General features: G+C 38.1%; 1 protein-coding gene across 10 annotated transcripts in view; it reads right to left on the bottom strand.

Moving 5' to 3' along the window:
* The window catches only part of bgm (acyl-CoA synthetase bubblegum family member 1), a 41,460-nt gene extending 20,054 nt beyond the window's left edge, over positions 1–21,406 (bottom strand). Inside the window, exons 1-20 of one of the 10 annotated variants that reach the window (XM_076201454.1) lie at positions 21,375–21,406; positions 10,552–10,593; positions 10,294–10,335; positions 9,902–9,943; positions 9,372–9,413; positions 8,733–8,774; positions 8,363–8,404; positions 8,048–8,089; positions 7,646–7,687; positions 7,289–7,330; positions 6,978–7,019; positions 6,597–6,638; positions 6,247–6,288; positions 5,934–5,975; positions 5,618–5,659; positions 4,271–4,312; positions 3,921–3,962; positions 2,656–2,697; positions 1,392–1,424; positions 734–909 (exon numbers count right to left, since the gene is read on the bottom strand). In XM_076201454.1, the coding sequence (XP_076057569.1) occupies positions 734–909; positions 1,392–1,424; positions 2,656–2,697; positions 3,921–3,962; positions 4,271–4,312; positions 5,618–5,659; positions 5,934–5,975; positions 6,247–6,288; positions 6,597–6,638; positions 6,978–7,019; positions 7,289–7,330; positions 7,646–7,687; positions 8,048–8,089; positions 8,363–8,404; positions 8,733–8,774; positions 9,372–9,413; positions 9,902–9,943; positions 10,294–10,335; positions 10,552–10,581 (911 nt within the window). In that variant the 5' untranslated portion in view covers positions 10,582–10,593; positions 21,375–21,406. The other 9 variants (XM_076201455.1, XM_076201452.1, XM_076201453.1 and 6 more) reach the window with 9 other exon arrangements.
* Positions 21,407–23,382: the final 1,976 nt, after the last annotated feature.

The raw sequence follows: 23,382 nt of genomic DNA, 5'->3' as shown, positions 1-23,382 counted from the left end.
GCAAGTCTCATTACCCAAGGATGCCAGAGTTAGCCATGTAGTTCCAACAACTCCTCATTATTGATAGTGGTGCCACAAAGAGCATGAGTGTCTGCATGAATGTTGTTTTTACCAAATCAGTACATGATATCATACTTTTAGCACCTCACCATTTACCAATAGAGCTACTCCTTTCTTTCCTTGCCATCACTCCATTCCCAACACCTGACCTACCACCCTTTAATACTTAACCACTTCAGTATGAATCAAATTCTCGTGCACAGCATAGGCTGCCATAGGTACAATGCATCACACTACTCACATTATAAAATATAGAGACACTGTTGTATTATTCATTCTCTTTTACTCAGAGTAATAATAAACACAGTAAATGTGATCAAACCAGTTCACAAAATCTGGGGTTAAATTATGTACTACAAAAAAAAAAAATATATATATATATATATATAAATATATATATATATATATAATCAAGACACTGACACTGGCATCCTCATGTACCCACTTCTGCTTCATGACACCTACGTAGGCATCATCGTACCGAAGTAGTTAAACTCAACTTTCCCTTTCAATCTAGTTTCACTCAGTAGTAACACATCCATCTTTTGTCCTCCAAACATACTACCAATTTCCTCTTTTACTATTCTTATTTGTTTTACATCTGGTTCTGGTTTTATAACATAAAAGGAAAAGTAAGAAAGTATTATTGCCCATAAATACACAGATTACTTACTTCCATTCCCCATCACGCTTGACAGCCAATGCAGGATGTTTTCCAAACACCTCTGCTTTATGCCTGAGCATGGTGTAAACTGAAAAAGTTGAATCTGCATTTGGACCTTCTTCAGTAATTTGTAACTGAACTCTTCCATCTGCCACACAAGTTTTCAGGGATGTTGCCTCTAACACCTGTACACAAAATTTGCTTCAATAAGTCCTGACACCTTGTAAATGGTATATTCAAGTGTATAAATACATGCATGTGAGTAATATCAATACAAAATATATAGCACTCTTTACCCCAATTATGCCTATTTCCCTTTCTATCCTTTAGAACCAAAATTCCTGTTTGGCCTATCTTCAATTGTTATCTGACAAGCACTGGTTTTCTCTTGTGTTCTGTGATGATGTGGAGAACCCTGTCCTGTCACCTTTTCTCATTCATTCATTCATTCATCTATAACTTCCTTAACTACACCCTCTACCTTTTACTTAAGCAGTTGATGTGCTAAAAAAGAGAGGGCTGGGTGGACTGTGTGTTTGTTTAGATCTAGAGAAAGCCACAAATAACTATTGGAAATCCATAATTGCAAACAACAGTCTTCAGTCCCTCCCATAAAGCTATCTGGAAAGCAATGTTGGACTAAAATTGTAAAAATATCAAACATTACCTGATCTGGGCCATTTTGTGGTTCTACCTCAACCTACAAAAGAAACAAATGGTGTTAATTCCAAATTCAAATCTGTGCAGTGTGTGTGTTGTGCACTCTATTTGCTGGCATCAAGGATGCTCATATGTCAAGGATGCACTCCAAGCTTAAAGCAGAATTTTTTTTTAGAAAAAAAAAATGTATAAACATTTTCCCCTGCCTTACCAAGATGTTTTGTGGGTGGTTTAGCAACATGTAGGCCATACTGACCACTTGTACACTGGTTTATAATTCTATCTTTACAATGTAGACATGTAAGTTTACCAAACCTATTCCAACGCTTGAATGCAGTGAAGTGGCTTGGATTCACCTGGTACAGCATGTTGATACTGCCTTTCAATTCATTAATTCCTTTTCTATGTTTTTATAAGTTCAGGGCAGTGGACAAGATGCAAGGAAGACCCATCATCCAGGAGGTGCCAAGATATGAGGGAGGGAAGAGGGTAGAGGGGAGTGGAGTATGTAGTGGATGGAATGGGTGGGAGTGGTTTCTATGCCTTTGTTTTTTGACTACCTCCCTTGTAAGGGGAAAAAAACCTTTGGTATATGTATGTATGTACCGACTTCAATATTTAATAAGCTTTTCTGAGGTTGACATATCAGTGAACTAAAAAACTTGAACAATTTACAGTACCAAGAAATTATTGTATACAGTACAGTATAAACTGCCCAACTGTACACATGGGAGAGTGGTGGGGGGAAGGATGTTAGATACGGCTTTAATGGATTATATAGTGATAACCAGGAGAATAGGAAGAATTTTGGATGTGCATGTTCTTGGGGGAAAGAATGGGGGTGTCAGATAATTTTTTTGATGGAAGGTGGGTTGAGAGTGGGGGATGGATGGAGAAGGTGGGGATGGAGGGTGGCGGGGTGCTTGGAGTGGGCTACTTGAATGAGAAGGAAAAGTAGACAAATATAGGCATTGTGTGTGTTGTGTCAATTCCTAGGCATAGAAATAGTAAAGGAGATTCCAGGAAACAGCTTAAAGGTGGGATAGCAATACTATATATCATTATCCCTTTATGAGTACAAAATTCAAACTTTAACAGAGATGAATAATGTATAATACTGCTGTAATAATTATTGCCAAAGTTTATTGATTGGAAACCTACAATAGCAAGCAACAATCTTCAGTCCCTCCCATAACTTTTTCAGGAGGAAAAAAAAAAATAAATAAATAAATAAAAATAAATAAATAAATAAAAATAAAAATCAACTTTACCTGATCTGGGTGAATTTGTGGTTCTGTCATTATCTCCCCAACCTATAAAAGAAGCAAAACAATAGTAAGTCCAAAGACAAATGTGTGAAGTGTGCGTGTTGTGTAATTTTCTTGACAAGTTTTACAGGATATAGACTTACACATCCATTATTTTTCTGATAATCACAATAATAACTATTTCTTCACAATAGTAAGCAATGATCCTCAGTCCCTCCCATAAATCTCTTAAGGAATAACTGGACTCTTGTATTTCTTGTACTAGTGTGGATCTATTTGTGTGTTACCAGATATGTGGGGGAAAGCAATCACCAGTTGTCAGCTCTTCTGTTAAAAAGTGTTGGAAATTCAGTTTAAGTTTATAGCGATCTTGGGCCTGGTTCTGATGCTATGTGCCCACCCTTTCTACACCTCCAGATAGATATGATGGTTATGATGAGATTTGAAAATAAACAGCAAGGAATGCTGCTCTATGTTCCTAAAGTATTGACTACAGGTTATCATACAGTTCCATAATAATAATACATTAATACACCAACAAGCCTTTTCCTTCCTATAAGAGGGTTGGCCTAGTCAAAACTACACCTATCCTTCACCCATTTGTTGTCTCTTCTATCTTAACTCCTTTTGGATGAAGAGACATCCAGGTCCCCTGTCCACTGCTTGCATCAGAAGCAATGCAACAAGAAAGATCACCTCCACAGGAGTGTCTTAAAGGTGAACCATTGAGATATCCTCACCCCCAATATCATTACATATACCATATTCACATACATATAATGAACTAATAATTAGAATTCTGGTTGGAGACTTATTATACCCTCTTACACATGACTTTTTGTAGGAAAAAAAACATTGTGGATGATCTCTAGTACCATGACTGTTCCATTTAGCTGCATTCTACAACACATAAAAACACTGAATGGACTTAAATACATGGTGGCAGCGTTCTCCCCCAACATCGCCACCACCACCATCACAACCACCTCAGGAGGATTTGGAAGTGGCATAATTATATAAGTGGTATAGGACATGTTCCAAGGAACAGCTTAAAGGCTGAACATTAACTGTGCAAAAGTATCATCATCCCTTTGTGATTAGAGACTTAAACTCTATCACAGATGAATGATTTGTAATAATAATAAAAATAATAATAACTGTTGCCTTAGTTCACTGACTGGAAATCCCCATTAACAAAGAACAGTTCTCAGTCCCACCCATAAGATTCTCTTGAAAGAAATGTTGGAATAGTACTGAAAAAATATTACCTGATCTGGGTCATTTTGTGGTTCTGCAATTACTTCCACAACCTATAAAAGTAGTAAAACAATAGTAAGTACAAATATAAATGTGTGCTGTGTGTGTGTGTTCGATGGTTTCCTAGATATAAAAATGGTAAGGGATAGGTTTCTGGAGACAATTAAAAGGAAGGACAGCAGTATGATTTGAGACTTTAAACTTAAACAATGATGAAAAATGTGTATGGTAATAATACTGTAATAATAGTTGCCTAAGTTCACTGATTGGAAACCCACAATAGAGAAAAAGTAAAAAAAAAAAAAAAATCCTCAGTCCCTCTACATACAATTGTTGGACAAGAACTGAAAAAGAATATTACCTGGTCTGGGTCTTTTTGTAGTTCCACTGTCACCTCCTCAACCTACAAATGAAACAAAACAATAGTACATACATATACCAAAGGCTTTTTCCCCCTTACAAGGGAGGTAGCCAAAAAGAAAAAGGCATAAAAACCATTCCCACCCATTCCATTCCTAATACACTCCACTCCACTCCACCCTCTACCCTCCCTCTTATCTTGGCACCTCCTGGATGACGGGTCATCCCTGCATCTTGTCCACTGCCCTGGGTCAGAGGCAGTGTCACAAGACACAGCACATCCACAGCAAGGCCGCTTCATTAAATCGGTGACCCCAAAACAATAGTAAGTCATCAAATGTGTGCACTGAGTGTGCTGTCTAATTTTCTTATAGGTGGAACAGCAATAGTACAAAAGTATCATCATCCCTTCATGAGTACTTTAAGGACATCAGTACACGTATATCGAAATAATTAAGCAAGACTCATCTTTTTTTTCTATAAATGGTACAGCATCAAACTGACCTGTGCCAACCTTTATGAAAATCCATTGAAAAATTTAAAATATATAAAAATAAAAATACATAGATAAATAATTTTTTCAAAATCTGTAAATGGTAGACAGTGTAAAACTGATCTGTGCCAACCTTAATGAAAATTAATTGAAAAATTAAAAATATATAAAAATAAAAATAAATAGATAAATAAATCATCTTTTTTAAATAATTTGATCTTTTATTTTTCTTATATCTTAGTAACTAATAGAAACTATGATCTGTTGATTTTTTAAGAAACTAGAAACTCTGATAAAGATTATCTTTTTAACTTGTTACTCCGTGCGAATACCCAATTTTCATAAAAAAAAGTTTGCATAATTGTATTGCTAAAAGCTATAGTTTTACCCTTGGAGACATAATTCAACAAGATGATTTATATATATATATAAAAAAAAGATAAGTATTGTATGAACACAAAATCATTTATATAGAGTGAGAAATTTATGAGTTATAAGCATAAATGTGACAAAAATACTGTCAATGAGATATTGAGCTGCAAAGATAAAACAAAAAATTTCACCCATTGAATGAAAATACTATTAACAATATAAAAAATACATAGATACTGACAAATTAGATATCATAAATGAAGTGCAGTGTTTTGTAAGTGATACCTTTTACATTTACATTACTTTATCCAAAAATTTCTACTGGCTTTTACCAGGGCATTACACCTGGGGCATTACAGAAATAGTGATTCATGTTGGGGTTTTGTTTCACCAGGAATGAGCCACTTAAAAGAATGAATAAATAAAAAAATAAAATAAATAAATAAATAAATACATATATGAAAAAAAAAAAATCAACATTACCTGTTCTGGGTCATTTTCTGATTTTGCAATCACCTCCCCAACCTATAAAAGAAGGAAGATAATAGTAAGTCCAAGGACAAATGTGTGCACTGTGTGTGGTGTGTAATTTCCTTAATGTTGAGGCAGCAATAATACAAAAGTATCATCATCCTTTTATGAGTTCTTTAACACAAATATATTTTGAAATATTATTGTGATAATTAATCCTTAGATTCACTGACTGGAAACCCGTAACAGTAAGCAACAGACTAGTCCCTCCTATAATTTTCTAAGGAAGGAAATGTTAGAGTAGTACTGATAAAATAGTCAACATTACCTGATCTGGGTCATTCTCTGGTTTTGCAATCACCTCCCTAACCTATAAAAGAAACAAAACAATAGTAAGTCTAAAGACAAATATGTATAATGTGTGCACCATGTAATTTCCTTAAAGGTGGGATTGCAATAGGACAAAAATATCATCATCCCTTTATGAGTTCTTTTAACATAAATGAATAATATGCAGTAACATTGTAGTAATCAATGCTTAGGTTCACTGACTGGAAACCCATAATAGCAAGCAACAGTCCTCAGTCCCTCCCATAAATACCTTTTGAAAGAACTGTTGGAATAGCACTGAAAAAAATTACCTGATCTGGGTCATTTTGTGGTTCTGCAGTCACCTCCTTTACCTATAACAGAAGCATACAAATACAAATTTGTACAATGTGTGTGTTCCATTTCATAGACATAAAAGTGGCAAAGGACAGGTTCCAGGGAACAATTTAAAGGAAGGACAGCAGTAATGCTAAAATATTATTATCCATTTATAATCTGAGACTTTAAACTCACTGATAAAAATGTGTATGGTAATAATACTGTAATAATCGCTGCCTAAGTTAACTGATTGGAAACCCACAATAGCAAATTAAAGTCCTCAATTCCTCCCATAAATCTCTCTAGATACAACTGTTGGACAAGAATTGAAAAAGAATATTACCTCATCTGGGTCATTTTGTGCTTCTGCTATCACCTCTTCAACCTATAAAAGAAACAAATTATGGTAAATCCAAAGACAAATGTGTGCACTGTGTTTGCTGTGTAATTTCCTTATAGGTGGGACAGCAATAGTACAAAATTACCATCATCCCTTTTGTGTGTGATGTGTAATCCTTAAAGGCAATACAACAAGAATACAAAAGTATCATCATCTCTTTTTATGTTCTTTAACATAGATGAACAATGTGCAATAATATTGTGATAACTAATCCCTAGGGTCACTGACTGGAAACCCACAATAGTAAACAACAAACTTCAATCCCTCCCATAAGTTGCTCAAGAAAGAAATGTTGGAGTAGTACTGAAAAAATATATATATTACCTGATCTGTGTCATTTTGTGGTTTTGCAGTCACCTCCCCAACCTATAAAAGAAACAAAACAATAGTAAGTCTAAAGACAAATGTGTGTCTTTGTGTGCTGTGTAATTTCCTTAAAGGTGGGACAACAATAGTACAAAAGTATCATCATCCCTTTCTGAATTCATTAACATAGATGAATAATGTGCAATAACATTGTAATAACTAATGTTTAGGCTCAGTACTGGAAACCCATAATAGCAAGCAACAGTCCTCAGTCCCTCCCATAAATACCTTTTGAAAGAACTGTTGGAATAGCACTGAAAAAAAATTACCTGATCTGGGTCATTTTGTGGTTCTGCAGTCACCTCCTTAACCTATAACAGAAGCATACAAATACAAATATGTACAATGTGTGTGTTCCATGATTTCATAGACATAAAAGTGGTAAAGGACAGGTTCCAGGGAACAATTTAAAGGAAGGACAGCAGTAATGCAAAAATATTATCATCCATTTATAATCTGAGACTTTAAACTCAAACACTGATAAAAATGTGTATGGTAATAATACTGTAATAATTGTTGCCTATGTTAACTGATTGGAAACCCACAATAGCAAATTAAAGTCCTCAATTCCTCCCATAAATCTCTCTAGATACAACTGTTGGACAAGAATTGAAAAAGAACATTACCTCATCTGGGTTATTTTGTGCTTCTGTCATCACCTCCTCAACCTATAAAAGAAACAATGAAAAAAAAAAAAAAAAAAAAAAATGGTAAATCCAATGACAAATGTGTGTACTGCGTGTGCTGTGTAATTTCCTTATAGGTGGGACAGCAATAGTACAAAAGTATCATCATCCCTTTAATGTGTGATGTGTAATCCTTAAAGGCAATACAGCAATAATACAAAAGTATCATCATCTCTTTATGAATTCTTTAACATAGATGAACAATGTGCAATAATATTGTGATAACTAATCCCTAGGTTCACTGACTGGAAACTCATAATAGTAAGCAACAGACTTCAGTCCCTCCCATAAGTTGCTCAAGAAAGAAATATTGGAGTAGTACTGTTAAAATATATATATCACCTGATCTGTGTCATTTTGTGGTTTTGCAGTCACCTCCCCAACCTATAAAAGAAACAAAACAATAGTAAGTCTAAAGACAAATGTGTGTCTGTGTGTGCTGTGTAATTTCCTTAAAGGTGGGACAACAATAGTACAAAAGTATCATCATCACTTTCTGAATTCATTAACATAGATGAATAATATGCAATAACATTGTAATAACTAATGTTTAGGCTCAGTGACTGGAAACCCATAATAGCAAGCAACAGTCCTCAGTCCTTCCCATAAATATCTCTAGAAAGAACTTCTGGAATAGCACTGAAAAAAAAACAATACCTGATCTGTGTCATTTTGTGGTTCTGCAGTCACCTCCTTAACCTATAACAGAAACAAAACAATATAAAGTACAAATACAAATATGTACAGTGTGTGTGTTCCATGGTTTCATAGACATAACAGTGGTAAAGGACAGGTTCCAGGGAACAATTTAAAGGAAGGACAGCAGTAATGCAAAAATATTATCATCAACTTATAATCTAAGACTTTAAACTCAAATATTGATAAAAATATGTGCAGTAATAATACTGTAATAATCAATGCCTAAGTTCACTGATTGGAAACCCACAATAGCAAACTAAAGTCCTCAGTCCTTCCCATGAATCTCTCTAAGAACAACTGTTGGACAAGAACTAAAAAAGAATATTACCTGTTCTTGGTCATTTTGTGGTTCTGGTATCACCTCCTCAACCTATAAAAGAAATAAAACAATAATAAGTCCAAATACAAATGTGTGTGCTGTGTAATTCATTTATCGGTGAGACAGCAAAATTACAAAAGTATTATCATCTCTTTATGAGTACTTTAACATAGCAAGCAATCCTCAGTCTCTCCCAAGAGAGGAGGGGAGGAGAAGGAGAAGGAGAAGAAGAAAAAGATGAAGGAGAAGTAAAGAATAATAAGAAGAAGAAGTAAAGATGAAGAAGAAGAAGAAGAAGAAGAAGAGGAAGAAGACAAAGACGAAGAAGAAGATGAAGAAGAAGAAGAAGAAGAGGAAGAAGACAAAGACGAAGAGGAAGAAGAAGATGAAGAAGAGGAAGAAGAGGAAGAAGACAAAGACGAAGAGGAAGAAGACAAAGACAAAGAAGAAGAAGAAGAAGAAGAAGAAGAAGAAGAAGAAGAAGAAGATGAAGAAGAAGAAGAAGAAGAAGAAGAAGAAGAAGAAGAAGAAGAAGAAGAAGAAGAAGAAGAAGAAGAAGAAGAAGAAGAAGTAGAGAAGAAGAAGAAGAAGGTGAAGAAGTAAAGAAGAAGAAGCAGAAACAGAAGAAGAAGAAGAAATCAACATTACCTTATCTGGGTCACTTTGTGGTTTTGCAATCACCTCCCCAACCTATAAAAGAAAAAAAACAATGGTAAGTCCAAAGACAAATGTGTGCTTTGTGATTTCCTTAATGATGGAATGATGGGGTAGCAATAATACAAAATTATCATCATCCCATTAAGAGTTCTTTAACATAGATGAGTAATGTTTAATAATAATGTGATAATTAATCCCTAAGTTCACTGACTGGAAACCCATAAAAGCAATCAACATACTTCAATCTCTCAGGAAAGAAATGTTGGAGTAGTATTGGAAAAAAAAAAAAAAAAAAAAAAAATTGTGTGTGATGCATAGTTTCCTTAAAGGTGGGCCAGCAATAGTTAATAGATATCATCGTCCCTTTATGAGTACTTTGACATAGATGAATAATGTGCAATAATACTATGATAACTAATGTTTGGTTCATTGACTGGAAACTTTTAATAGCAAGAAACAGTCCTCAGTCTACCATAAATCTCCTTGAAAAGAACTGTTGGAATAGCACTGAAAAATATTACCTTATCTGCGTCATTTTGTGGTTCTGCAGCCACCTCTTCAACCTATAATAGAAACAAAACAATAGTAAGTCCAGTGTGCAGTGTGTGTGCCATGTAATTTCCTAGACATACAAGTAGTACAGGACAGGTTCAAGGGAACAGTTATTATAAAGGAGGGACAGCAATTGTACAAAAGTATCACATTTCCTACATGAGTAGACTCTAAACTCTAACACAGTCAAATGAAGTGTAATAATACTGTAATAACTGTTGCCAATGTTCACAAGAGCAAACAATAGTCCTGTCCCTCCCATAAATCTCTCTGGAAGGTAATATTGGACTAGCACTGAGAGAAAAAGAGTGAGAGAGAGAGAGAGAGAGAGAGAGAGAGAGAGAGAGAGAGAGAGAATTACCTGATTTGGTTCATTTTGTGGTTCTGCTATCACTTCGCCAACCTATAAAAGGAGAAAAACAATGGTGAGCCCAATCTTCTTGACAGGTTTATCAGGATATAGATTTATACATCTTATGTCTTGCTAATAATTATAAAAATAACTTTCTTCACAATAGCAAATAACTGTCCTCAGTCACTTCCATACATCTCTCTGGAGAGAGACATTGGACTAGCACTGATAATGTGAGAAGAGAAAAAGAAAAAAAAAAAAAATTACCTGATCTGGATCATGTCGTGGGTCTGCCATCACCTCGCCAACCTATCAAAGAAGCGAAACAATATTAAGCCCAAAGTATAATTTGTGAAGTGTGTAATTTTATTGACAAGTTTACATCCTATATCTTATTGATGATGATAATAATATTGATGATGATGATAATAATAATAATAATAATAATAATAATAATGATAATGATTTCTTCACAATATCAAATAATGGTCCTCACTCCCTCCCATAAATCTCTTTAGGAAGAAATGCTGTACCGTTGCATGTCTTGTACTAGTATGGGTCTATTGATATGTAACCACAAAGAGGAAAAGCGGATTTTGTCCGTTGTCTCCGAAATCCGTTAAATGTGGACCCGTATATATATATATATATATATATATATGTATATATATATATATATATATATATAGATATGTATATATATGTGTGTATATATATAAATGTATATATATATATATATATATATATATATATATATCTATATATATATACACTTATGTGCAGAATCCAACTAGGAAGAGGAAAAACGGAATCCGAGCGCTTCGTGATATACTCACATTATATATCACGAAAGCGCTTGGACTCAGTGTGTCTCTTTCTAGTGGATTCTGCATATTTGTGATTCACGTGTGCCTTGTGAATTTTGTACACACACACTTGTACGCAAAGATGTTCCCCTAGATCTGACGTCGCCACAATATTTCGCACAATAAGGACGTGTTATCATGCTTACCTCTCCACGTCCCCACAATGTATCTCCCGATTAGTATATAAACTCACAACTCTTGTGACACACACACAAGCACACCGCAAACAAGAAACGAAAACACGCAAAAACACCTACTGAAATTTATTTAATTTCTAACTTTCTCTCCTACTGTGTCTTCTCTGAAAATAAATTTTTCTGTCTGTCCCAACGATTCGGCCTCCGACCTCTTTCCTAACTTTGTTGGTTGATATTTAGGTTAATAAATACCCCAAGAAAAAATCCACAAAGTACCTCGAGAACCGAACACCAACGCGGGTCTCCCTGACCACACCCAAAGCGCTTATTGGCAATATCCGCTTTGTCACACCAATATCCTTCGTTTTCTAACATACCGCTCTTCACCTCCCACAAAATCGATCCTGCGAGAGATGATGGTCCTTTTTAGACAGTCCATATTCATATCCACGTTGAAGAGGATCACTGGCAGTGATCACAATATATGCATCTTCTTACAGCGATATATTCATACATATATTTCCCATCGTAACCAACTGTATCTACTAATTTCTTATCAAATGCCATGTGTCTAAATGTCTGGATAATGTAAGAATACTAAGCTTTCAATCGTCGATCACGAGTCCAGCAATTGATCCAAGACTATAGTGAATCACACATACACTCACAAAACCATATGAGTAAAGATTGTACCTCTCACTAAAGAAAATGAGAGTAATTTTCTACTAGAGAATGTATCTTGGTATGGGATAGAATGACGTCACGGGGTTATGGGCACACGTGAAAAAACAATTTCATTGATGGAGACAGAACCTGGAAAGCGTAGCTCATTTATCGAGTACTAAATACACATGCGCGCACACGCGATAACAACTGCATCAAACAGTCGTGCGTGCACTTGTTTACCTAAATGTAATACTTAGAAACTGACGAAGGCGATGGAAACAAAGCTAAGGACGGCACAGAGGAGAATGGAGAGATCAATGATGGGAATAATGCTGAGAGACCGAAAGAGAGCAAGTTGGGTGTGAGAGCAGATTAGAGTGAAAGATATTGTGGAGGCGGTGAAAGAGAAGTGGAATTGGGCAGGTAAGTTTGCGCGAACGACTGATGAGCGATGGAGCAAGTGTATTAGTGGACGCTGCGAGATAGGAAGCGTGGAAGAGGGAGACCAGACATAAGATGGAGAGACGAGATTGAGAAGTTTGGAGGAGTGACGTGGCAGAGGTTGGCGCGGTCGTGTGAATCATAGAATGCTATGAAGGAGGCCTTTGTTCAGCAGTGGACTCAGAACGGCTGATTTGATTGTTTGAACACACAAACTGATCGCGGTCTTTTTTTTTCTACGTTTATAGTTTATGGTTGTAAATTTGCATTTGACTCTGGCCTAAAATTGAACCCTCGTGTGACAGTGACGCTTAGATGTGCAATTCGGTAGGACGAGAATGAGCGTGAATGGCAGACGCGAACAATGAGTCTGAGGACGCTGATACAACGCCCCACTCTCTCTTCAAGGCGACGTACCCACCGATTCTATCAATACTTGGGCATCTGTATCGACACCAGGCTCTCCTTCGCTCCGGAGCCCACGAACTTCCGTGAAGCCACGAAGACGAAATCATATCTACTCAGAGCCATGACGATGTCCCAGGCTTGATCCAGGGCACAAGGTCCTCCGGATGCACAGGACTATATTCCAGTGGTACGTTCGGCAGTGGGCTATGCCGCCGTGGCCCTCATCTTCCTCAGATCGTGGGACAAGCTCGAGGTCCTCCAAAAACAAGCTCTCCGCACCATCACTGCGTCCCCATCCATAGACCCGTGTGGGGAATCTTGGACAGGAGGATGGAATTACCTCCTTTCGCCCACGAGCGGAGAGGCTTTCTTCCTGCCTTCTCGTCCAACTTCTGATCGCCCATAGGAAGAGGAATGTTAAAGCCTCCCTATTTTATGTCCTGGACGTCGAGGGAGACCCCACCGGTCACTCCTGGAAGGCCTATGTGATGCATCCAATCTCCTTTGGAGTTCGGTAACTAGTTCGACGCAAAGCTCTGAACAGACCTCATCCAGGTTATCTCCACCCTCCCCCGGGGCAATCTCCTTGCGCCAGTTTGCAACTTTTCCACCTCACCAGGAGGGAAGCCAACTGCGACCCTGCACGGTTGCGGCTCATGGTCCTCGAGGCCATAACCCCCGACCCGCCCCCCTCCCCACCACCGGAAGCTCATCGTACTACAATGACCACTGTGGACCTCACAGGAAGGTGTGGTGCGGTCTTCGTAGCCACCGATGGTGTGACCACGCCATGGAGAATGAGTGACGGCAGCTTCGCTATACGGACGGTGCTTGCCGTCACCTCGAAAACCCTGGACCACGCCTTTTCTGCTGGGCGTGGGGCAGTCGTGATCCACAAAAACTCAAAAGATTGTTACTGACGTCATCCGATCGGGAAATACAACGGATGGCGTCTACTTAACGACGTCAACCCGGCACTCGCTAAACCTTTTGCACCGGCAGAAGAGGTCTGCAAGGTTTCACTGGATCCCCAGTCATATTGGAATTCCAAAGAACACTATCTAGGATGCTGCTGCCAAGGCAGCGACCAAGCTCAGCAGGATCACGCTGTCCCTGGTGCCCACGATCACAAAGATCAAGGGAGTCACCATGAAGAATCCCGGACTGATGGCCTGGGCTGACCACAGTAGCCTTATAGCTACTTCGGCCTCAGCATGGTGGTACTACCTCGTTACTAAGCACGAGGCCATCCATCCGCCTCTTGGTAGAGGGGCAGAATCTATTTTCCACACAATCCGCCTTGGATATACTGTAGGTGTGGGTGGCAAGTGTTACACGTAGGGAGAGACAATCATGAACAATGCAACCTTTGAGGGGACGGGAAACAAAACCGCCTCCACCACTATCTGCTGGAGTGCTGCTGAGCCACTGACTAGGCCTCAGCCTGACACTCGGCTCAGAAGAAATAGTGCGGCACTTCATCGCATCCCTTTCCGAAGGCACGTCCTTCCCCTGGTGCTGTCTAAAGTCGTGGGTACCCTCCCTTCCTAATCTCCAGGTACCGCCACTCCCAACAGTGGCATAACGTGGACACCGCCTCCTTAGCTGTTCCTGAATGTCGCAAGGTTGAGACCCAGAGAAGAGAGAGAGAGAGAGAGAGAGAGAGAGAGAGAGAGAGAGAGAGAGAGAGAGAGAGAGAGAGAGAGAGAGGAGAGAGAGAGAGAGGAGAGAGAGAGAGAGAGAGAGAGAGAGAGAGAGAGAGAGAGAGAGAGAGAGAGAGAGAGAGAGAGAGAGAGAGAGAGAGAGAGACCTGATATCCTCACGTACCGGAAACGATGATCACCCATTCCCTGGGGGTAGTGTGTCAAATCTTTACTCAACTAACTGTATACACACGCCCGTGTAGTTCCTCACCTCCCATTCTCGTCCTACCCACCTAAACTTAACTTTCGTGTCACACACACACACTTATACACTGGCATTCACGTCCTGGTTTGCAAACTTGCTGAAACCATAAACAAGTTTACTGTTAGAAACTAAACATGGTGGAAGAAGACGGGGCTTCACGAGCATAGTTCCTTTCTTGTAAACTGTAATTAGTTCAACACACACGCACGAAGAATTTTAATTTAGGTATGATAAAAGGAGTCAGAGAAGATCCCACGTCCAACTGCTCCTTTCCTGTATAGCCTACTACAAGATCACACACACAAAGAATTTTAATTTAGACATGATAATTGTGGAAAAAGATATATCTTACTAGCATTGCTCCTGTGTACTACATATACACAAACACACACAAAATTTACACCATTATCCATAGCAGTGGCAGATCCACAGTTGGCCCCCCACAAAAAAAAAGTTACTTCATTGCAGAAGTCGAATAACCTGCCTCGCGTACGTGGCAGTAACAAGTAATACAATGGCATTTTTTTTCCAACATTTGATAAAATACTTCAGTGAGAATAATTGCAGGGATAATCAACACATTATTGAGGGTAAATCTTCAAAAACGTAAGATTAAGTATTACTCTTGCCCAATATTTTGAAAGAAACTAAATCAAGTGAGAACATATACTTCAATTTATGTTCAAAATCGTATTCGTGCTACAGAGTACACTAGTTTAAAAGTGTCATCTATACTTACAAAATTCAGGTTAGCCCTATTTTTATCTATTTATTTTACATACTTTTATTTATTTATTTATTTTATCTTGGATCCGCCACCGAGTCAACGGGAAGGTAATAGCTGTCGACCACGATTCCAACGGTTTTCAGTCGATACTAAAACCGTTAATGCCCCTCCCAACCCTTCAGCAAGGGGATTTGCGTATTTACCTAACTATACCGTCTTCTAAATTCTCATACTGAGCTTCAAATTCATGTAAGGTTTCAGCTTTGTCTGTACTAATTTCTAATCGCCATATTTAGATTTGAGTTCATGTATTATTCCAGCTTCTGTGTGCGTGCATGTATAATTCACCATGGTCTTGGATCACGTGTTGGACTCGTGTGTTTCACCATGGTCTTGAATCACATGTTGGACTCGTGATCAACAGCTATTATCCTCCCGGAAGATAGTTCATATATGACCGATCTATGGGTAATACCAAGATCTAAGAATATAAGGTCTAACCACTTCCGACCGAATTTCGAGGGAGTTGGCGCAGCGGGCCCGTGAACGTCACCTGGCTGTTCAAAGTGGGGTTGGCGGGTCCTATAGCTGTCAGTTGAAGCTGGTGCAGCGTATAGGAAAGACGTTGCCTTCGCTCGCACCGCTCCACGCAATTAGTTATATTCTGACAAATATTATATAATATATATATATAAAATATTATAGTTCCTGTCTATATATATGAATATATAATATATAAAATATTATAGTTCCTGTCTTCCTTGGCGTTTCACAGTTTTCTTCAGTGTTTCACAAAGAGAAAATGGACTCAGCCAAATGACGTCAGAAGCTGCGCACAAGAATTCAAACGGTCTGACCTGTATATCTAGACCTTGGGTAATACTATGACCTTACACGCACACACACACTCTCTCTCTCTCTCTCTCTCCGCCCACGAGAGTTGGAGTATCGACTCGCAGTGCGGCGATACTGCAATTATTTCAGCCCTAGGCGGGATTCGAACCCGATCGTGAAACCTCCCAATTCCCCAGACATAATTAATTAAATAAGCATTATCATACATAATATAGTGGTTCATTCAATGAGAACATACTGTGAATTGTTAAAAATGTCAAAGTGAAGATGTGATAATTGAATAAGCAAAACTTAAATAATTTATGTATATTAAAAAATAACAATGAAGTATTCGATGACCACATTCTAAATAGGCCACTTCTGCGTGGATCAAGTTGGTAGACCTGGGTAATTACATCAGTGTTACCAATGTCGACATTTTCGATTTTCTGGGAAAGGATAGGAGTGTTTATTTGTTATTATTTTTTTTCTTAACCTTGCCCAAAGGAACGTATTGCGAGGTGGGAGTGCTATAGATGAGCGTTGGTTTTTGGGAGAGCTGACTGTAGCTGCCTCCTTCTTATTTGGCTATTCAAACCGCGTTAGGACCTTGCCGGAAGGCAATGTTTACCACTACTCCGTCGTGCAGGATACTGCCATGCTCTGCTGCTCCTTAATCTTACCCGTGGATAAATAATGTACATTTTATTTCAACTACGAAGGGCTGTTCCACTCCCTAATCCTACCCCTGGATAAATAATGTACATTTTATTTCAACTACGAAGGGCTGTTATACTCCCTAATCTTATCACAGAGCGATTGGTACTTTAGAACGCTAATATACATATAATAATTTAATGTGTTTATGTACAGAATATACCCATGTGCCCGACTTTCTGGAATATTTGTAGTCGGAATATATTAATATTAAATTTGTCATTTTGCAGTGTAAATAAATCAAACCCTCTTTATTTTCAAGTGAATTCTGTTTGTTCATATTTTACTTATCCATTTATATATATATATATATATATATATATATATATATATACAGACAGTATAGATATATATATGAATATATATATGAATATATATATGTATATATATATATATATATATATATACACACACATATATGTGTGTGTGTCTGTGTGTGATTCACCATGACATTGAATCACGTGTTGGACTCGTGATCGACAGCTATTTCCCTCCCGTAAGAGAGCTGAGCTCATATATGACCGATCTATAGTGCTGTGACCTTACACGCACACACACACCCAACTCCCCGCCCACGAGTGTGTGTGTGTGTGTGTATTTACCTAGTTTTTGCAGGAAGGGGAACTACGCTAGTGATGTCCCGCCTTTACTCTGACATATAAAGCACATTTGTACTAAAAAAAAAAAAAAAAAAAAAAAAAAATCCCACTGTCGGAGTGAAAGAAAAAAGAATGGAAAATGGACACTATATTTCGGCAGCCGACTGTAGCAAAATACTTAAGTGAAAATGTCTGCAATTGGTAACCGAAACCTACTTTGTTTACCTAGTTTTTCTTTCACTTCGACAGTGGGATCTTTCTGTGATGTATATAGCAAGATCTAAGAATATAAGGTCTAACCACTTCCGACCGAATTTCGAGGGAGTTGGCGCAGCGGGCCCGTGAACGTCACCTGGCTGTTCAAAGTGGGGTTAGCGGGTCCTATAGCTGTCAGTTGAAGCTGGTCCGTCGTTCGAAAATGACGTCGCCTTCGCTCGCACTGCTCCACGCAATTAGTTATATTCTGACAAATATTATATAAAATATATATATAAATATATATAAAATATTATAGTTCCTGTCTATATATATGAATATATAATATATAAAATATTATAGTTCCTGTCTTCCTTGGCGTTTCAGTTTTCTTCAGTGTATCACAAAGAGAAAATGGACTCAGCCAAATGACGTCAGAAGCTGCGCAGAATGTAAACGGTCCGACCTGTATATTTAGACCTTGGTATATAGTCATGTTTATTGGGTAAATCGCCTGTTGCAAGGTCTCCGTTCTGTACAGGCTTTTGGCATTTGACGTATAGTAAATGAAATATTTTGTTCAATGAATATCAGGAAAGCAAGGGAGAATGGAATTTCGAAAAGATGCATGACTATTACGAGGGTTCGGAACAACGTAATAATATTTGGTTGCAGGGCATAACTCCACAAAGTAGGAAATTTACAATATGTTGAAAAAAAGATATATATCATTCACTCCAAAGTGAAATTTAATAGCAAATTAGTTATTTATTTTCATCGTGAATTTATTTGTTCACATATATACACATTCGGCCACACGATATTTGATCACAATATGAAATGTACGCAAATATGTTAAGGCATCCTGACAGGTTGACGTGAAAGGGAATAGGAAACGCAGGAGTCTTGGTCCGAGTATATTCCTGACTAGATTGGCAGATTTTTTAAGCACATTACAAAACTAATCTTTGATAATCTCACACTAAGACACAGCGTTTCCTATTCCCACTCACATACACACACACACAATCATCCCTTGTTTTAACGGGCAAAAAAAAGTGTGTGTGGGGGAGGATCAGTCCGTTAATGCCGATTGTCCGCAGTTATCGACATTATGACTGCAGTGGCTAACATCTACTACTACATTACGAGGAATAATACAGTACTGTATTCTTAATCAAGCACAACACCCAATTTGATGGTATAATCTACCTGTACACTGTATATATACACTATGATACAATTGTTTTAACAGGCTCGTGTTCAGTGCTACCACAACTCCGTCCGCAGTACGTGGGACTTATGGGGTCATTGGGTTATTTTCCCTCCCACATCCTATCTTCACTTGAATAACTACAATTCAACCTTGATATCAGAAACCTAGACTTCTCTAAGCCCGTGGAAGTCCAGTATGACAAATTCTTTACAGAGTTGGCCGCAACAGATTTTGTCCGTTGCTTCCGATATCCGTCAAATAGAGGTCCGCTAAAACGAGAGATGATTGAAGAAGCCCAAAGGGTTTTCAAATGATTACAAAGGCGGAGCATACCGACAGGAGACCTTTTGATCCATATCTTGGTCGGATGCGGAAAAAAAATCATATTAATAATACAATAATAAATAATAAATATAATAATGTAAATAACAAACAAAATACATAAATAAATGCATAAAATAAAATACATAAATCAAAGTACTTCTAAGCGGTCGAAGGTGTAGACCGGGTCACCATGTAATGAAGCGGTGGGGATACACATGCTTCGGTTCCCGGTCCTCTCTCAGGAGGTGCTCAGTTTAACTATATTGTTTCTAAGCTAGGCAGTGGGCGAGGTCAGGGATGACCCTTCACCAAGGAGCAGAGTTAAAAGGCAAACAAATGGATGAAAGGTGGGTATATGTCTTGACAAGGGGATGTACAAAATTTAATTGTTTTTAAATAAAACATTGTTTTATAAATTTTTGGGTCATCCCTGTCCAATGTCCAAATTGGCTGAATTAGGTTAGGTCGTCAGAGGTAAGACAGAACCAATTTGCAACATACAAAATTATTTGGAACAATAATTCAGAGATTAATAATACTTTACTGGTGCAATTATGACTATAATAATAATTTTCTGATTATTATTTCGGGTCCCTTTTCAGAGCTAAGATTTTAAGCTGTGTATGGTGCATTAAGGAAATATGAGACCGTTACATGTAGATATGAAAAAATGCAGTGTAAATGCAAAATACATCATAATGACAAAAAATCACTAACTTTTACCAGACGTTTGAACTCGAGGGCGTTACCGTTTTTCTATTTCATCACTGAAAAGTGTCATGCAATATAGCCATTCAAAATTCGCTTTTAGTTATTCAATAATACCACTAAAAGAAATAAAATTTTGACAAATTAAAACATAATTAAGAAACGTCCCTCAAACTTCAGATATTCCAAATTTTTACCAGACGACGTTCAATGTTGAAAGAACATATACATAAACAACTGTTGTAAATTACTATGTGTAAAATAAATCGCTTTCGAAAAGTTCCATCACTTTGAGACTGTCAAGATTGTCAGAGTTGCTCAGTTGGTTAGGCTAGGTTAGATGAGAAAACTAGGACATTCTTTTTTTTTCTTCTCAATAGAGGTCATGGAATTATGTCCGATTAAGGAAAAATAATTGAAATATAGAAATTCACATTTCACCATAACACCCTAAATAATGCTTCTAACAGAGTATGAAAAACATTGAATACTTTTATTCTGGCCCAGGGACGTTTTGATGATTGAGCGTTAAGTTATTTTGATCGGGGAGAAAATAGACTGACATGTAAACAACATTTTAGTTTTCACTCTCACTCACTCAATGTATATAAAAAGACGAACAAGTTAAATATATGCCCTTAATATACAACTTTCTTCAGACCAAGGGACGTTTCGACGTAGGGACGATAAGAAAAGTTTGTTTCGAATTGAAAAAAGAAAGTAAATATATGTAAAACTTCAAAGTTCATTGTCACTCAATATTGCTATCAGTGAGGTATATGAAAAAAACTAACAGATAAGCTAAAGATTAAAATTACTAGATTATATTTAGCACTATTCCGAGCAGGAGACGTTATGTTGACATGGGGACGTTATGACCAGACACCTGCAGATCCTCATACAGGTGGACAACAATGTGTTGCCCACTGACAGTTTGTAACGACATTTCACATTTCATAGTTTCATATGTTCCCAGATGATTGGCACCAATGTAGATTGTCACAGATCGGGGCTACAAGCTACATTTTTGACTGCCAATGCATCCAAACACCCACACATCAGGTATTTTATTTCCTTGGCAGTACTTACTTTTTCTTTCAAACTTGCCTATTTCAGAAACCAACAAGATGGTCTTGATATCCTTTATAGAATACAGTCACATTGGAAAACAACTGCGCCAATTTTCTGTGGTACTTGACAAAACCTCACAATCACATGAACTTTCTAATCAACTATGATGCACATTTGTATGCTTTATAAGAGACCGTCATTCCTCCTTGAAGTTAGTGTTCCTTCCCCACTTACTCCCAGAGATAAGCTAGTTTGTTATGACACGACTCGCACCCACAGCCTCGATGGGATAAAACACCAGACTGACGCGTCACAACAAATATGAAGTGAAGATAATTTGAACTTTGAATGTGAATGGCTGAAATTGAGAAGAAAATAATTACCCATATTCAATTGGTTAATTGAAGTAAACGCGACCACGTGATATATGTACGTCATAATCTCTCGTCCAATCAGCGAGTTATGGGAGGAGTTACGTGCAATATCAAAACAAGTAAGTCTGTTTAGGGTGTAAGAAGTGATGTGTGATGATTAGTTTTAGGCGAAAAATATCATACCAGTGTTCTATTTAGTCTTCTTCCCAATCCCTCTAATACGATGATTTAATATCATCACTCCATCCTACCTACGACTGGCTACACGCAAGGGAGATATGCTATGACAACCACCACACACACACACACACAGTCATAAAAAGTTATAAAGAACAGCTTAAAGGAGAGGCAGCTGTAGTGCAGAAGCATCATAATTGTTTTACAGAAGATATTTTTAAACTATTGTAGATGAATTTGATACTCTGGTCTGTCGGGTTTCTCCAAAACAGTCTTTAAAGTATTGACCTGAGTGGAGAAAAGGCACTCTAAAAATTTAACTGTTCTGTACATTGCCACCACAGTCTATGATCCTCTTAAACAGGAAGCACAGGGGTGAAGGGTGGATTTTATCCACAAAGAAGATAACAGAGTGGGGGCGTGGAATCGTCCAAACCCCGTGTTCGCAGTCACGTACATTTGATGGGGGAATTAAGTGAGGTCAGTTTATTGACTGTTCTGATAAATACCCACAACTTTTCAAGGCCTTTCATAATATTCACTTTCCCAAACCCCAGAACCTACCACTGCCCCTTTATCCTACCATCTTATCTCCCTTTAAGAGTTTTTTGGTAAAGTGTACGAGCATGCCCATTGTCGGCGCCTAATTACTGCTCAGAGACTGGAAGGCTGGATTTCGAACGGAAGGGGGGTGTTGAATACGTTATTTTCATGATTGCATAGTGGGTCAAAAGACTCAGACGGTCGTCCTGGCAAGGCCATTTTGGTGTGTAAGAATGTGGAAAAGGCATTCGACAATGTCTGGCATGAATGTATTAAGACTGAAGTACAAATTGTGCCACTGCCTCGACTTTACCCAGCAGTTCACACGGTTGTTCTGCAACTATCTGGGTGAAAGGACAAATAATAAAGTGGCGGGGCTGTCAGGCCCGACCTTTTAATTGTATGTAAGGCTGGAATGCCTTTGTCACCACTCGTTACAATCTAGATGCGAATGATCTCCCAGAGACGGCTGAAGGGGTTACCACACTGGTCAATTTTTCCTCCCACACCTTACCTCAAACCTCCATTTGAATTACTAGATTATGATGTCGCTTACAGAAATCTAATTTTCTCTAAGAACATGTCAATAGATTGTCTGACATTCATATAAGTTTACAATCTCTTATTTCATCATTCATCTTTGCTATATATGACGGAATGATAATTTGATATTTGGAGATTTGAAAAATTAAAATTTGAAACCGAAGTCGAAGTCAAACGAAATATCGGCGCTGATGAAGACCATGGAAGTCCAGTGCCCCTTTGCACGCAACCGGGTTCATATTCTTTCGTGTGCGGACAGCATCACATAAGCAGACACATAACACTGGAGGGAGTTGTACACGTAATGTAGAATATATTTGACGGGACGTACGCATGGGATCAGCAATGGCGCATGAAGACCGACACGTCGAAATACAAAGCTGTATACTTCTACTGCGGCAAAACCAACCGAACAATCACTAACACCTCTCTTACAGACACAAACGTCCCAGTGAAGGTCCATGCCTGTGTGCTGGTGCCTGGGAAGCACACTAGGCAATGACGTCACCTGGACTACACATTTCCGCATACAGGGAGCGAGAGCTAAAGCTTCGCTGGACGGGATAAAACGCTTAAAAGCAACAGCACTATCTACTAAACGTCGAGTTACCTAGCGCTAGTTAGGCCCTTACTGTGCCAGTCCC

This window comes from Oratosquilla oratoria, chromosome 18 (genome assembly GCF_046742065.1).
Source record: "Oratosquilla oratoria isolate Oo_2021 chromosome 18, ASM4674206v1, whole genome shotgun sequence".
Taxonomy (NCBI): domain Eukaryota; kingdom Metazoa; phylum Arthropoda; class Malacostraca; order Stomatopoda; family Squillidae; genus Oratosquilla; species Oratosquilla oratoria.
Note: the sequence above shows the minus strand (reverse complement) of the source record. Positions and strands in the feature narration are given on the sequence as shown.